The sequence below is a fragment of the Engraulis encrasicolus genome, chromosome 14 (genome assembly GCF_034702125.1).
Source record: "Engraulis encrasicolus isolate BLACKSEA-1 chromosome 14, IST_EnEncr_1.0, whole genome shotgun sequence".
NCBI lineage: Eukaryota > Metazoa > Chordata > Actinopteri > Clupeiformes > Engraulidae > Engraulis > Engraulis encrasicolus.
In genome coordinates, this window is record NC_085870.1 from 21,782,112 (window position 1) to 21,799,611 (window position 17,500).

Here is a 17,500-nt window from a genome sequence, read left to right on the forward strand (position 1 = left end):
AAGTAATGGGCTCCCTTTTTAATGAGCTGGATGGAAAGCAGCCTGCGTTCCTTTGGTCCTTTGGTGCGTTCCTTTGGTCCACCGAGTCAAGGTTAGAGAGAAGTCAAAGAGCTGTTAATTGAGTCCTGTTAAAATCCCCAACAGAACTTGCTCCGGCTGCCCAGTGAGGAAGTACTCTATTTTACTGGGTGACATGTCCAGATGTTTCTGAATAATTGCACTAGTCCACACCACTAATAATGAAACAGCCAGGGTGTCTGTGTGCGAAGGAGAGAGACAGAGAGTGTGTGTATGGCAAGAGTAAGAGTGTGCGAGTGTGTGTGAGAGTGAAAAGCATGCATTTGTGTTTAGGCACTGAAGAAGTTTACTCTCTGTATTACATTACATTACATGAAACTTAGCGGATACCCTTTTTTTAAAATATAAAGCGACTTACAGTTATTTACAGGGTATTGGTTCCAGTCCCTGGAGCAATGTGGGGTTTAGATGCCTTGCTCAAGGCTACTTCAGATAGAGGTGTAGGGAGGACTGGTAAGGGTGGGATTTGAACCTGCAACCCACTCATCTAAACTAAGTCCACCTCCCTATCCTCTGGACCACGGCTGCCTCTATATTTCTCCTGAGCTGACTCTCATCTTTCTCTCTTTATATCTTGTCTCTGGATCTCTCTTGCACTTTTTTAGTTTGCGTCTGCATATTTTTGATTTCATTTGTGTGTGTCTCTTGTCTGCCTGTGTGTCCGTGTGTGTATGTGTGTCCGTGTGTCCATGTGTGTGTGTGTGTACCGTATGTGTGTTAGTTAGAGCTTTATTTGTCCCAGTGGGGCAATTGTTCTTGCATTAGCGAGAGAGAGAGAGAGAGAGAGAGAGAGAGAGAGAGAGAGAGAGAGAGAGAGAGAGAGAGAGAGGCTTTGAGAGAGAGAGAGAGACTTTGAGAGAGAATAGTGAGTCATGATGATGGGAAGTGTGTGTGTATTTGTCTTTATTGAGCTCTACTGTTTACTGTGTATTATCCAGTGCCTTATAGACGCCACACTAGAAACCGGCGTGGCTCAAGTCCCAGTGAAAGGGAATCTGCAAGTAGCCGTCTAGTGTATTTACGGCCCTCTAAGTGTGCGCGCACACACACACACACACACACACACACACACACACACACACACACACACACACACACACACACACACACACACACACACACACACACACGATGCAAATACACAAGAGTGGGAGCACAGACACACACACACACACACACACACACACACACACACACACACACACACACACACACACACACACACACACACACACACAGAGTTCAGTTTTGGGCTCAGCCACAGAGGAGCTGGCCTCTTGCTAGGCCTCCTCCCTTCTCTAATCTTTCAAACCTAAACAAATGTCCCTCTTTTTTCCCTTACTCACTCTCAGTCTCCCTATTTTGCCCTCCCTCTACCCCTACCCCTACCTCTACCTCTCCATCTACCTCCCTCAGGACATCTTTCTCTTGCTCACTCTCTCTGTTGTCCTCTCCTCCCTTTATTTTTTCTAAAGATATTTTTTGGTCTTTTTAGACTTTATTATGGACAGGACAGTATGAGAGGTAGACAGGAAGCGAATGGGGAGAGAGACGGGGAGGGGACGGCAAAGGACCCGGATGGGGGATCAAACCCGGGTCAGCCTCATGGCAGGCAAGTGCCCTGCCGGATGGCCACGGCAGGGCCCCTCTCCTCCTTTTCTTGCTCTCCTTTTTACTCCTGGCCTCAGTTTCTTTTTTTCAAAGAATAGTACTGGAGCATAAATCACTGTTCTGGCTCTTGGCTCAGAGCCATGCACAACACTAGTCTAATTTTCACCCCGCGCAGAAGAGCGTTTACAATTTAGGGGCCATATTCTGTCTCCACCCCAAAACACATATACTACACACACACACACACACACACACACACACACACACACACACACACACACACACACACACACACACACACACACACACACACACGGACACACAGGCACACACACAGACACACACACACAGACACGCACACACACACATACACACACACAATCGTCGTCATTGTGGGTCTCCTCGTGCTCTGTCTATAAGACGCTGACCCCCACAGTATCAGCCTGTCGTGTCCCAGTTTAATGACCTCCTTACTTTACTTTATGTGCTGGTAACCATAGACAGTCCTTTCTTCAGTGTGAACTTAACACTTATGCCTCTTATCCACTGCTGGTTTTCTGGTAGGCCTACAGCTCGACACAATGCGACTCGGCCGACACTTTTTGCTTTACGATTGAGCTGTGTTGAGCCCATTCGAAAAGTGGAAAAGAGGCATTAGAGACAGTTGAAGTTTATCCTCGGGAATCGGGATCAATAAATGATACTCTACTCTACTCTACTCTACTCTACTCTACTCTACTGTTTTCTTTTAGTTACACTAATAGTACCCTCTATTCCTACAGTATTCCCCATTTGTTCAATGATGTTACCAACTTTTGTGTCATTAAAAAGTATAGCTTTAAATCCTGCTCCACCATCTAGGACAGCGGTTCCCAAACTTTTTTCCCTGCGCACCCCCTTGTACATTTCAGTGTGGTTCGCGTACCCCCTAAGCGAAGACTTTGGTGTGCTAATGGCCACAGAAGTAAGATTCACTGCGCATTCACTGCACATTATGCACAGTTGATTTGGGGAATCCTCTTTTCCAATAGTCTGGGAGTTAAACTACACTTCAGATGGACCCTTCCAGCATACAATTCACCATACAACTACTTAATGTTCATTAATGCTGAATGAAAACTCACATATCCACCATTGCTCTATTTAGCTCACGCACCCCCTTATGGCAGGCCACGCACCCCCAGGGGTGCACACACCACAGTTTGGGAAACCCTGATCTAGGAAGTCTGCTTATAATTCTGAATAGGAGCCATGGTTACATCCATTGTACTGGTTGGAATTTACAAAGTTGTGCAAAAGTGCTCTGTAGTAGAGAACCAACTTCATAAACATTTGAATGTGTGTATTACTATTAAGGAGTTACATATGTCTTATATTAGGATTTCTTTCTCTGTGTTAATAACTTGTTGCTGGCAACGTTTTGATTAGCTCGTAAATTTCAAGGCTGAGATCGCACTACAAGGCCTCTTTTGTAAGGTAATGGAGGCTCATTTCTCCATTTAGTGGTTTGCAGACACAGAGGTGGCCCCCCTTGCCCCCTCGGCCCCTCGATGCGCTGACACGCTTGCACCAGAATGGATGATTAGAGAGATGACCGTTGTCTACATATTACTCATGTTTAGGTCTACAGTCAGCTGCCACGCGCACACGCATGTACACATTGATCTGCTCACTTTATGGTTATGGTCCTTTTCAGTACTGATGTGTAGGGAATCATGTACTGTACATGTGGGCTGAACTTCGTTAAGCTGTTTTCAGAAATCCCCTTACCTATTTAGTGAAGTACGCATGTGTTGTCATGAATATATGCTCCTGTGCTTTTGGACTGGTGCCTGTTTGCTGACCGGGAGTGTGTGGGTCCAACTCAGGGGCTTAGCAGCAAATTGTGGGCCCTATGTACAATCAGCTCCAATGGACCCCCCCCCCCACACACACACACACACACACGGCTCAAATCGTAAATCGACCACGAGTTGCTAGGCAGCAGTCGGGCAATTCAAATGAATAGGCAGCGGAAGTGTTGCCCAACCACAAAAAACGGGCAATAACGTGAATGCACCACGTAGTTTGTAGTTATTGCCCCATTTTTTTCGTGAAAACTTGAACACGAAATGATAGAGATACGGTTGCACACACACAGTGTGGGCCCCCTATATACACTGTGCCCTGGTGAGTCAAGTCACACTTGACTTTACCCCCCTGAAAGACACCCCTGGTCCAACCATGGTCTATTTGGATACTGGAATCTTCAGCGCTTGTCTGTGGTTGGACAGCCACAGGTCCGCATGTGTTTAGGGGGTGGGGGAGCGTCATCATCATCATCCTCGTTCAGAATGTGGGCAGATGTGGTGTAACCGCCATCCCAGGGAGATCCAGAGAGTCACGTACGTGACGTCACCCGGACCAGACCGCTCCCTGGACTCTGAGGCCTCCACAGCCTGAATCTAATGGCCCATCCCGCCACAAAGAGCATCCACATTCCTACTTCTGCTGACAGACAACATACCTCTGTGTTAGCCTGATTATCATCGACTTTTAAAACCTCTTCGAGACCTGGTCTGGCCAAGACCATAATGATTATCATTTCCCAAACGACATGGTTGACCCGCCTCCATTTGTTTGCTAATGGTTGTTTGCTTCCCAACAAAGTGGGAGGAGTTCCCGATTTTCCGGGAATTCAGAAAGTAATTGCATTGCTCTTGACCTGACTAGCAGCACCGCTGAAGGTGTTGCGTCACTAGGAGGGCACGGTACCTCTGTGCAGCCTGCAGTGGTCGACCCACCCACAGAGCAGTCATGAGAATGAGGATGGATTGTCGTGGAATTATCTGAGAATACATACGTTCAAATTGCTGTGTGTTAGGTTAAGGTTAGGATGGATTCTGTGCTAAGATGTGGCCCTAACAACTGTGTCCTTACAGTATGTCACTTTATTGGATGACACTTTATGTGAGCCAACCCTGCACAAGACTGACGTGACATTGCCATGATAGAACACAGGCATGTACTTTAATTTAACCTCTCTTTAACCAGGAAGTGGTCCCCTTGAGTAACAACAGTAACTCTTCTGCCAGTGAGTCCTGGCCAAGACCGACGGCAAAAAGTCGCAATACAATAAAACACAAAAGACAATACAGACCACAGCTGCACCACAGAGTGTTCTAGCATGGTAAACAAACACAAATCACATTCATGTCGACAGCCATATACACAGACAACTGTCTATGAATGTCCATGGCTTCTGTCATTTATTGCCACGCAACAAATTATGGTACATATGTCACTTTTTAATGTCAACCTGCAGCACATGGGTTATATCAAGTAGAACAGTATGGGCTTTTTCGGTCAGCTCTTTCACTGCGGTTGTCCAGCTTTGCACCAAAGTGTATCATAGGACTGTGAGGTTTACATGCACTATGTGGACCTCACACTAACAAACAGGTCACTGTGTGTCGGCCAAAGTCTGCGTTTCTCCTCCTCTTTCTTTCTACTCCTTTTTCTCCTTATCCCTGCCTGTGTCAAGTTAGATCAGGATCTTTTCCCATGCAAATTCTCTGACTTGATGTAGTGTGGTTTGCATATTGTGGGTTTGTACTGAGTGTATGCAGTTTGAATGTTTGTGATTGTATGAATGAATGACAAGTGGTATGACTATTTGACAATGGAATTGTTGACGTGTGTGTTGGTGTGGCCTGATGTGCTGTAGCAAAGGCTGTATTCCTCACAACATGCCAAGCATGCACCAAATGAACTGTCCCAGCCTGGCTAACGTTTTATTCAACCCTAGAGTAGGCCTAGTGTAGTTAGTGAAGAAGATTGGAAGTTATTTCCTACCAGATACATGTAGTATGTCAGAAAAAGAAACTCTCTCCTAATGATATGAAATGATGTGCAGTGTCACTTGGGGTCTGTAGATCACATGTTGACTATCATCATCATCATATTCCTGAAAGCAGGGCCAGATTATCCATAAGGGCCAGCGGCACAGTGCCCAGGGGCACCAACCATTTTTGAGCAATGAGGGGTCACCTTAAGACACAAACTTAACAATATTGTTTGGTGGCACCAGTGAAGTATAGTGTCCGGGGGCAACCAGTGAGGTATAGTGTTCGGGGGCAACACATTGTCTTAATACAGTCCTGCCTGAAAGCTTGTATTTTCCCCAGAAACAATATTTAATGTTCCTGGAGATTTTTTTTTTAAATTTCCCCCCTTTGCAATACCTGGCTCCCTGAACTCTCTGGCAGGGTTTAGTATAGCATTGCAGTGCAGTGCTCGCCTCCCTCGGCTCAGCGTTGGCATGGTGCAGTAGCATAACAGTGCTCTCCTCCCTCCCTGGTCCTTGGCAGGGGCGCTGCATTGGCACAGTGTTTTTGCAACACTGTGTGGTTTTCTGGAATGATATTCATATTTATAGAGCTTGTGGCTTGTCATAGAAGTAGCATCAAAACAAAGAAACAACAACAATAACAACAGTGCTGAAGGGCATATCTGGGGCCCAATCTGCTCCTTGGTAAAATAGCATTACAACTCATGAGAGAGAGACAGAGAGTGAGAGATGTGTGTGCGCGGTGTGCATGTGTGTATGTGCGTGTGCGTTCCCCTTGTGTGTGGCGCGTATCCCTGCCTTTGTTTTTCTGTGTCATTTTGGAATGCTAATGTTTAGGCTGCCCCTACCGCAGTGGGTGTGTCTGCCAGCAATGTTACAGACTCGGGAATGGAGTGGAGTGGAGTGACAATGCTCCACTTGACATCCAAGCCCTCAGTGGATTACACAAGATCAGTGGTTCTCAAACCTTTTTTGAACAAACGCCCCCTTGGACTCATCATAAGCCTGACAACTCCCCCCTTAGTATTGAAAAAATTAAATGAACTAATGCCCACCAATGGCAACTCAACACCGCCCCCTACCAGCTGTATCCTCCTCAACGCCCCCCTAGAGCTCCCCAATGCCCCCTGGGGGGCTGGACCGCCCCCGTTGAGAAACACTACACTAGATGCAGAGCTAATTCTATTCTGCTCTCATGAGCTCCGGCCAAATGCCTCCTGGTTAGCGGCATTCTTCTGCAGCGCCCACTAAAAGCTGTGATTTGTCAAGTGCTTTAGGGATTTGTGATTCAGACGACAGAGGAGAGACGTTTCTCATTGCGGAAGCTGTGTTCAGAGTCGCTCTGTGGTCCATGAATGCAAATGGCCTGCTGACGCATGGCTTTCAGCACGTTCGGAGTTGGTGAGACTGACCTCGTCCAGTGGGTCAAAGCTTTGGAAATGTTCATTGGCAGTGCAGTCATTGATGAGATGAGAGACGGTTGTGTTGTATCATACATGCGTGTAATTTTAGGTGTGGATGGTGGGGATATGTCCATACCACTTTTTCACAAACATAATGCAAACATTGTTCTGATCTGTACCTGTCAACACCTCAGGGGAGAGGGGGTGAGGGGGGCTGGATATGGGCCTTTGTGGCCTGGCCTCCTCTCTCTTTCTCGCAGTCTCTCAAGCCAATAAGCCTTGCATTTCTGAATTCCAACTGCTACACTGGATCTGGTCTGAAATATCAATTAGTAGTAAAATCCAGTTACTATCAAGGTGGAGCCAGTTTATGTTTGCATCAGTGGCATATGTTTGATGCAGTTGAGAGAAGATTCTGACGGATACATACACACCTGTACAGTCAGGGATAAAATAAATAAAGGAAAGAGTTGTAGAGAAGGAGTAGGGGCAGCCAACGACGTTGTTTGTGTTGTACACAGTACATTGTGTGCTGTTAGTTCAACACTCACAGAGTCAAATGTAACACTTGTATACACTGTAAAACATTTCTAGCCAGTTAAATGTAAAGAAAGCACGTTCCTCTGCTGCCTTGGGTTTGTATGTTAACTCAACTTGAGACTTAACTCAACTACTGTGGAGACTTTCTGAAGTTGAGTTGACTTACAAACTTAAGGCTGCTGGGCAACTTAGTTTTTCACGTTTGACCGGCTGCAATGTTCTAACTGTGTAGCCCAGGGCAACAGGGGGGGAGTGGGGGGGCATAGGCCAGGGGTGGGGACCTATGTCTCGAGGGTCGTTTGCGGCACTTGAGGCCGTTTTATTCGCCCCTGATATAATTTTAATGTTATGCAGCTTCACATGAAATATGACATATTTTGTAATGGAATCTTATAAAATACATTTGCAATACAATTAAGTTATATTCAAGGGACCTAGAGATGGTGGAGTCTGTTGTGGCTGCCTTCAATATAGGCCTAAAGTGCAGGGGGAAATCCTGGTTTGTGTTCATAATACGGCCCTCTGAGGACTTTTATGGCCCTCGGATGAATTGGAAGTGGCCCCTGGAAAGAAAAAAGGTTCTCCACCCCTGCCATAGGCAGAGTGGGTGGTGCTCTGGCTGATGAGACCCATGCTGGTTTGCTAACACCCGCACTAACCTGTAATTAACATAAACGCTCCCCCTGCTCCCTCACTTGTCCTCGGCCAGCGTCGGTGAGCCGTTTTAGCCTGACAGCATTTGGCAAGGGGCACCCTCTTTTCCCCCTCGTGTCTGGGACTGTGTGCAGAGGATGGCAGCCACCGACCACAGGGGTAATTTGAACTCAACTCCATGAAGAGAGGGCAACAGCAGAGAGTGGGACAGAGGCGCTGAGAAAAGAAAAGAGAGACTGTGAGAGAGAGAGAGAGAGAGAGAGAGAGAGAGAGAGAGAGAGAGAGAGAGAGAGAGAGAGAGAGATGTTTGCAGCCACTCCATCGGACTGTACCATAGTGTCAGGGTATGGCATACGCAGTGTTGCCAGATGGAAAATGCTGAATTATCGCACCAAATGCTCAAAATTATCGTTTTTGGGGGCTTTTTGGCAGGAAATTATCGTACATGGCGATGTTATTTCAAGGCATCTAAATGAACTGAATGACAACTCTGAAATGATTGTACATTATGTTTTTTTGATTGTACACTACAGAGGACAAAATGGACAAAATTATGGTACAAATGCGATGATTATCGTACATCTGGCAACACTGGGCATATGTGTGATACAAATAATTGAGACAACACATTGAGAACGAAAATAAATAACACAACATAAGAAGTCAAGAATGAAAAAAGAACAGCTGGGGAAAATGAATTGAAAACATTGAAAAGAAGTGGAGACTGAAAGCAGACACAGAGCAAGTGAGGCAGACAGAATGGATCGGAAACAGAGATGGCACATTGATATGCACCATTTTTACAGTTATTTGGTACTTTTCATGGATTTTGTGTGTGGGCACATACAATGTATGCATGCACGCACCCACACCCACACACACACACACCAAGCCTGATGAGTAAGAATTCTTGCCAATAGTAGTCTGTGTGCCTGACTCTTGGTGAAGTACTTACTTGCTGTTCAGGGGTGCGTTTCTCGAAAGCATAGTTGCTAGCAATTTAGCAACTTGGGTAGTTGTCAATGGGGAATTGCATTGCAAACAGCAGAGTAGCTAACATAAATAGCAACTACGGTTTCGAGAAATGCACCCCAGGTTTAAAAGGCCTGTGGAGCTGGAAAATTGTGGTAGAGGAGTTTTCCTCCATTTACTGTAAGTCTGGGTGAAGGTAGTCATTAATGCTGGCAACATGACCCTGTAGCTGGCCATCCCCCCCCACCCCCAGCCTTCTGCCTCCCTTGTTTCCTCACAGTAGCTGCAGTGCTTCTCCACTCATATCAGCTAAGGCACATGTGACACTGTGGACACTTAATAATTTGGTGTGTGTGTGTGTGTGTGTGTGTGTGTGTGTGTGTGTGTGTGTGTGTGTGTGTGTGTGTGTGTGTGTGTGTGTGTGAGAGAGAGAGAGAGAGAGAGAGGGGTGTGTGTGTGTGTGTGGGGGGGGGGGCTGTATGTATGTAAGAGTGAGCTACACATTGTTAATATAATATATATTATACACCTATGTGTAAGGATGTGTGTAATGTCTAGTGTGTTATGTCCTCTGTATTTATGTATATGCTACTGGACCTTAATTTCCCCCTGGGATCAATAAATGATACTCTACTACTCTACTACTCTACTCTACTCAACATTTTGTGGACAAATGCCCCCTTGTACTCATGATGAGTCTCCCAACACCCCCTTCAACTCATCACAAGCCTGCCAATGCCCCCGTTAGTATTGAAAAATGAAATAGACTAATGCACCCCAATGGTAACGCCCACCCCCACTCAGCTGTATCCTCCTTCTCTACACCCCCTAGGGCTCCCCAATGCCCCCCCCCCCCCCCTGCGGGGCTGTAGAGCCCCTGTTGAGAAACACTACAGCAGCACAAGGCCCGCAGTGCAAGGCCCTCACATCTCTTCTCTTCTCTTCTCTTCTCTTCTTCTCTTCTCTTCTCCTCTCTTCTCTTCTCTTCTCTTCTCTTCTCTTCTCTTCTCTTCTCTTCTCTTCTCTTCTCTTCTCTTCTCTTCTCTTCTCTTCTCTTCTCTTCTCTTCTCAGCCTCCTCCTCTCCTGTCTTCTCCTCTCCTCTTCTCTCCTCTCCTCTCCTCTCCTCTCCCGTCCTGAACATCTTCTGTTTTTTCAGCTGTGGCAAATGACTGTAGTTCATGCTGATGCCGTTTCCTCCATCCAAGGAAGTCTAAATGGGCCCTTAAAGCCATGTCTGCATGTCACATAGCCATCCGCTGTGCAATTACGTGAGCCAATTAGATGCTTTCAGTATGCAGATGGTAGAATCACTTTCACATTGGTGTCATTTAGAGGTCTTTGAATAGCCGTGTCTTAATATAGTAGACTCAGGATACAAACACAGCCCAATACGAATGCCTTGGGTTTCTAAACCATTTGATGTGAAGTCACATGTGTAGCTTACGCGTGTGTGTGTGTGTGTGCGTGCGTGCATGCGTGCGTGCGTGCGTGCATACGTGCGTGCGCGTGTGTGTGTGTGTGTTTGTGCCTTGTGTATTATACGTATTATGTTTGTGTGAGGGATGGAAAAGTGTGTGTGTTTCCGGTCGTTTTGGTGTCCTGTGCTGAACCTTCTGTCTGTGTAGCATCACCCTGTCATGCCTGTAATGGACTCACGTTAGTCACACACACACACACACACACACACACACACACACACACACACACACACACACACACAGACACACACACACACACACACACACACACACACACACACACACACACACACACACACACACACACACACACACACACACACACACACTCACACACACTCACACACGCACACACACTAGAAGAAAGGGAGAAGTTTCTGCTCAGACGCCCAAAGTTTATGTAGGGAGTAGGGAGGCATGTCTGACTGACTCCCACACTACACCCAGGCTGGTGGAATGCGTCTACATTATGTGTCGGCGTGTTGTTTGTGTCTGTGTTTCTAAGGGGAAAGTGGTGTTCATAATTCTTGGTGGAGAGGTGGTCACTATGGTTCTTTTGTAGTGTGTGTGTGTTTGTGTGTGTGTGTGTGTGTGTGTGTGGGGGGGGGGGGGGTGATGTTGTCTACTGTATGTTTTATGCAGTATGGTATGTGTAAGTGAAAGTGGGTGAGGGAGTCAGAACAATAGCGTAGGCGGTCCAGAGAAGTATGCCTACAGTACAATACAAAGCAAGTTTGGGAAATCTCCAAAAACAAGTAGTTTACATATGTTTTGGGAAAGAACTATAGAAGGCACATTCACAATACAAAATCTATATCTTTTGTGGGGATCTGGTTGTAGTCGAGGTGGGAGATGGTTGCTTTCAAGGTGGCCGCCTTAACTGTTAAATTGTGTGGGAAACCCTGGATTGACAGATTGTTCTTCTTTTTTGATTTAACCCAGTCCTCCGAGTCCTTCTTTTATCTTTGTGTGAGGTATCGCTTCATAACTTCATAACATTCAGTTTGGGATTAACCGTTTATCCTGAAACGTGGCGTGGGTGTCTGTACTAGCTTACCATCACCATACTGTCACCATAATGCTGTGCCTGCTTGTCAGTGGGTGGTGAGACCATCATGCCTAAATCCTACTGTCTGTGCCTGTCTCATTAATCACACACGCACGTGCACACACACGTCTGACACGCACGCACACACACACACACGCACGCAGGCATGCACACACGCACGCACACACGCACACACACACCTACACACACACACACACACACACACACACACACACACACACACACACACACACACACACACACACACACACACACACACACACACACACACACACACACACACACACACACACACACAATCAATCCATGTCATTATGGGTTCTTTTTAGGTTTAGGGTTTGAAGGTGTTTCACTATTCATGAAAAAGCTGCGTGGAGAACCAGGAGTTGTATCTCTGTTAACGCTAGATTATGTATCAGGTCAGATCTAGCTAGACCTAGCTGTTTGGATGAAAGATGAACCTTTTGCAAACTTCCCAAAGAAGTTCAGTTACAGCTGACACATACATTGGGAGACAGACAGATTCACACACACACGCATCCACACATGCACATAGTATGCATGCTCACACATCCACACACACACGTGCACGCACGCGCACACGCACACACACACACACACACACACGCACGCACACGCACAGTAAGGTTTAGCTTTGGTTGCTTTTATTTCCGTCTTTCCATCTGTGTGGCCCTTGCTCTCACTCTGCCCCTGTGTCTCCAAGGAGTATCCAGTCAGTGTGTGTGTTGGGATACTCTTTCCACCCTGTTGTTTTATGGCTTTTTGGTGGGGTATTACCTCATGGGAGTGCCTTTCCTGAATGGAGCAGACGGCAGCTGACTAAACGTTACACTGTACGCTGTGTGTTCCACAGCTCATCGCTCAACTTCAGTTTCCCACTAGGGCCGGGTATTGGTCAGGGGTTCACGATTCGATGCACATCATCATGATACACATGCCATGATGCGATGCTATCATGATGCATTGCGATACATGTATCATTGCGATGTATTGCGATATTTACTTTGTTACTTTTCTTTTTTCCCTTCTGACTAACGAGTGTGTGCCAACGCCTGCCACTGTCTGTCGTGCCCAATTTGAGTGGTAGTCTTTCATATCATCGCCACTACAATCCATTGACCGCCATATTGTGTCCGGAGCTTTGAACTCTCCGCAGTCTGGCTAGCCCCAGTGTGCCTGTCTGTCACCCTGGCCGTTTCATTGGCCATCTGCAGTCTGCCGGTAGTCCTGGCAGGAGGGTCTGGGCAGGCGAGCCCATGTGGGCCCAGGCCAGATGGAGAAGCAGGCCACGTTACCTCCCATACAACTGCCTGCTGGCCAGAGCAGACTAGAGCAGTCTATTGGTGCATTCCAGACCCAATCCAAACTAGTTTGGACTGGGTCTGGAATGCAATCTACAGTATGCACAAATCCACATGGACACACATGCATAAACAAACATGAATAGGCAAGCACCCATATGCACACATACTGTACGTCAGGGATGTCAAACTCATTCCCCGGGGACAAAATTTGGCCGGTGGAGTCATTTGATTTGGCCCGCGAGGTCATTTCAAATGTGTATTACAGTTGGCCCACCTACACCGTTCATGCATAGAGAAACAAAACAAAATTCGGTTTTGGGAATATGAGTGGACCCAGGAAAATGAAACAGTTCACATGCAACACAATATGTGCCGGAACATTTGAACTACCATATATAATGGGAGCGTGCGTGTGAAATTTAACTATGAGGTTTAAGCCCGTGCATGCACAATTTAAGTCGATTTCAAAAAAATAAATATTGAGTTCGGCCCGCGACTTCATTCCAGAGTTTGATTTGAGTTTGACACCCCTGCTGTACGTCATACGTGAATACTGCTTAGCAGTACAAACACTAATAATGCGCTGTCGCTGTCTAAATTTATAATTTGTGACATTTTCCACACACCAATTGTTCATTCTGTTCTTTTTATGAACTATAAATGAGGATAATGCAGTGCACAGTGAGTTTTACCAATCACTTCATAATGCAATTTTGTAATTACGCTCAATCACAATTTGGATATTATATTATAATGTGGATTTAAAACAAATCAGCCAATTGGAAGTCTACATGTTTTGCTTTCAATGAGCTAGTTAGTTAGCATATGGTACAGATTTACAGTATACAGTTTAGGGTGATGTTCAGTCAGTGTGGCTGTATTGTACCTAAGGTGTGTGTGTGTGTGTGTGTGTGTGTGTGTGTGTGTGTGTGTGTGTGTGTGTGTGTGTGTGTGTGTGTGTGTGTGTGTGTGTGTGTGTGTGTGTGTGTGTGTGTGTGTGTGTGTGTGTGAGCCCATCTGTCAGGGTCCAGGGTGACATATCAAGCACATGGACACATTGGTGTTTGCAGAGGTCCTCTCAATTCATTAATGGTAATACTACACATTCTGAAAGACACACACACACACACACACACACACACACACACACACACACACACACACACACACACACACACACACACACACACACACACACACACACACACACACAGGGAGAGATGCAAAACAGATGCAAAATACAGTTGAGGACGATATTATTAGCCCCCCTCCTGAAATTAGACATATCTCTTCATTGATCATTGAGAATGATAATTATTAATAAATGTATGTTATTCTGGAAACGAATACACCATGGAGATAGTATCCAATAAGTTAAATTTGGACTTTTCCATTTTCACAATGAGTTTAAACAAAAAAGTGTAAAAATGGCAAGGACAAAATTATTAGCCCCCTTTTCATTAATAGTCAATACAGTGCCATTTATGAACAAAAATTGACACCAGGCACTTTGATTAGTTGTTAACTATGTTAGCACATGTCCTACCAGGGATTTTGGTCCATTTTCGTCATTGCAAATAGTTAAGCTGGTCCAGATTGCATGGATGTTGAGGATGGACATTCATTTTCAGCACTCTTCAAATACTATCTGAAGGATTGAGGTCTGAACCACTCCATGACCATGGTTTTAGTATCCTTGAAGAACATTTGAACTATTTTGGATGCAAGTTTTGGGTTATTATCTTATTGAAAGATCCATCGAAGATCTTAACTCCCTCTATGAGCATATTTTTACAAGGTCACTTTCCACATTCTATCATAATTTTCAGTTTTTATGGTGCCGTACACCCAAACAAGGTTTCCTGTGGCTGAGGCTGCCACAGAATGATGCATCCACCACCATGTTTAATATTGTAAACCGTCTTTTAACGATCCAAGGCCTATCCCTTTCTTCACCTGACAGAAGCAGAATTCATGCATCAAAGCAGGTGCAATTGAATATCATCAGATGAAAGCAGAGACGTTCAAAACTCATTTTTGACTTTCAAATGTTCACAGGTAAAGCTCAATAACACTCTGATATGCACTGCCTTTGGTAAAGGGGTTCTTCTGTGATGATGGCCCCAAAGCCCAATATGATGACAAGCCCTAACAACTGTCGTTCTTGGGGGGAAAAAACCTCCAGGTGAGGCCAGGTCAATAACAATCATCTAGGCAGGTGTCCAATGCTTCTTTGGTCTAATGAGGCTAAGCAGTTTCCACAGTTACACATAGTGGAAGGGCATCAAGTTTAGTCTGTTATTCAGCCTCAGACACAGGGAGTCTGGGTCTGAATCTGGATTGCTGGGTCTTCCAACAACATTGTAACCCAAAGCATACATTTAGATTAGTTATGAGGTTCTTCAAGGACACTAAAACCATGATATTGGAATCACCCGCTCATATTCCAGTCCTCAATCCCGCTGAGAGTCTGTGGTTAATGTCTATGCTCAGCATCCATGCGATTTGGACCAGCTAGAACACTTTGCAGTGAAAAAATGGGCCAAAATCCCTAGTGGGGCACGAGCCAACCTAGGTAGCAACTTATCAGAGCCTGTTGTTAGTTTTGGTTCATAAATGGCGCATTATTGACTATTAATGATCAGGGGGCTAATAATTTTGTCCTTGTCATTTTTGCCTTTTTTGTTTAAAATCATCGTAACAATAGAAAAATCCAAATTCAACTCATTGAACTATATCTCCATCAGTGTATTTGTTTCCAGAATAACAGAAACTGTGAATAATGGTAATTCTTACTGAGAAATCAAGAGAAATGTCTAATTTCAGGAGGGGGGCTAATAATATCGTCCTCAACTGTACATGTATACCATACACTTTTTTCACTATATATATATATAAATAGACAGTTTCTACATAATATTATGTATCCATCTGTGTGTATGTGTCTGTGTGTGCGTGCGTGTATGCATGTCAGGAGCTTGACCACAGTGAAATCGTATAATGGTCTGGAGTGCCACAGGGATGCTAGAGGTCTTACGACAGGTCATGTCAACAGACACGCTGCATTTTCTGCCTGACTAATCACAAGTTTGCCAGTAAACACACACACTCACAAACACACACACACGCACACACGCACGCACGCACGCACACACGCACGCACACATGCACATGCACACACACACACACACACGCACGCACACACATACACACATACACACACACACACGGAAGTTCTTTGGGTTCATGCAGCGTCAGCAGTAAGACAATAGCGCAGACTGCCATTCGCACACACACACACACCCACACACACACACACACACACACACACACACACACACACACACACACACACACACACACACGCTCATGAGACCACAGAGCCGACAGTCAGTAACTCAGCCGTGACGGTGCGGATACCCAAAGTGCTGCTCTGGCCACGGGAGACAGGCTGAAGTGACACTGAGGCAGCCCGAAACTCTGCAACTCCACTTGGGCCGAGAGTACGTAGCTGTCCATGCCAGACTTCAAGATGCACGCCAGGGACCACAGACACATTTTGTTAGCATGTACTGCGATGCAGTGACAGACGATGAATGGGTTTGGATTAAAATGCGCAGAGCACACATTCAAGCCAGATGCGGTTCTGAAGGTATTTTGACAATGGAAACATAAAGTAATTTGTGGTGACTACTAGATATAAATTGGCTTGGACTGAGTGTGTTTTTGATAAATGGGCTAAAGGTAGGGTTTCCGTTTCAACAATGGAAATGAAAAATACATGAGGTCATATGAGATCATCAAACAATATGATTGGCTCCCTCCCTAGCTTTCCCCACTCTCTTCTAGACTCTTCCTCTCCCATGACCCCCTTCCCAATGTCGTCACCCCATTATTTCTTTCTTTCTTTCTTTCTTTCTTTCTTTCTTTCTTTCTTTCTTTCTTTCTTTCTTTCTTTCTTTCTTTCTTTTATTTCCTTTATTTACTTCTTTCTTTCATTCTTGCTTTGTTCTGACCCTGTTCCTGTATTCATTTTCTCATTTTCTCTCTTTCTTCTTGAAATACAGCTGCTGATGCTGTATTTAATGAATGGAATGTGAATGAGCTCAATAATGGTGATAACAGTGCTCATCAATTTCTCTTCCTCTCTCTGTTGTTTTCTCTTCAGCTCTATGCGTCTTTCCCACTCAATCTCTCCTTTAATCTGTCTTTCTTTATCGCTGATCGGCAGCTGTATTGATGAATGAAAGTAGTGACAGATCTCCCTCCTCTCCCCCCTCTTTGCAGCTGTGAAGTGAAAGACCAACTGGGAAACTCCAACTCTCATTGTCATTGTGACACAGCACTCCACAGCACACAAGTGTTCACTGCACACTGCACACAACGGAAGTGCATTTATGCTTAACCAGCGCTGGAATGAGTAATAACATGTCTCCCTCCTCTCTCTCCCCTGTCTCTCCGCAGCTGGGATGAGAGCAGCTCCATCAGCAGTGGCCTGAGCGACGGCTCCTGCAACCTGAGCTCCGAGGACCTCAACGCA

General features: G+C 45.5%; 1 protein-coding gene across 1 annotated transcript in view; it reads left to right on the forward strand.

The window, feature by feature from the left end:
- nav1b (neuron navigator 1b) overlaps nt 1-17,500 on the forward strand; it is a 159,782-nt gene that overhangs the window by 75,345 nt on the left and 66,937 nt on the right. The window contains exon 4 of the mRNA XM_063215190.1: nt 17,425-17,500. This exon is cut by the window's right edge and continues 63 nt beyond it. Coding sequence (XP_063071260.1) covers nt 17,425-17,500 — 76 coding nt within the window. The remainder of the gene's footprint in view (nt 1-17,424) is intronic.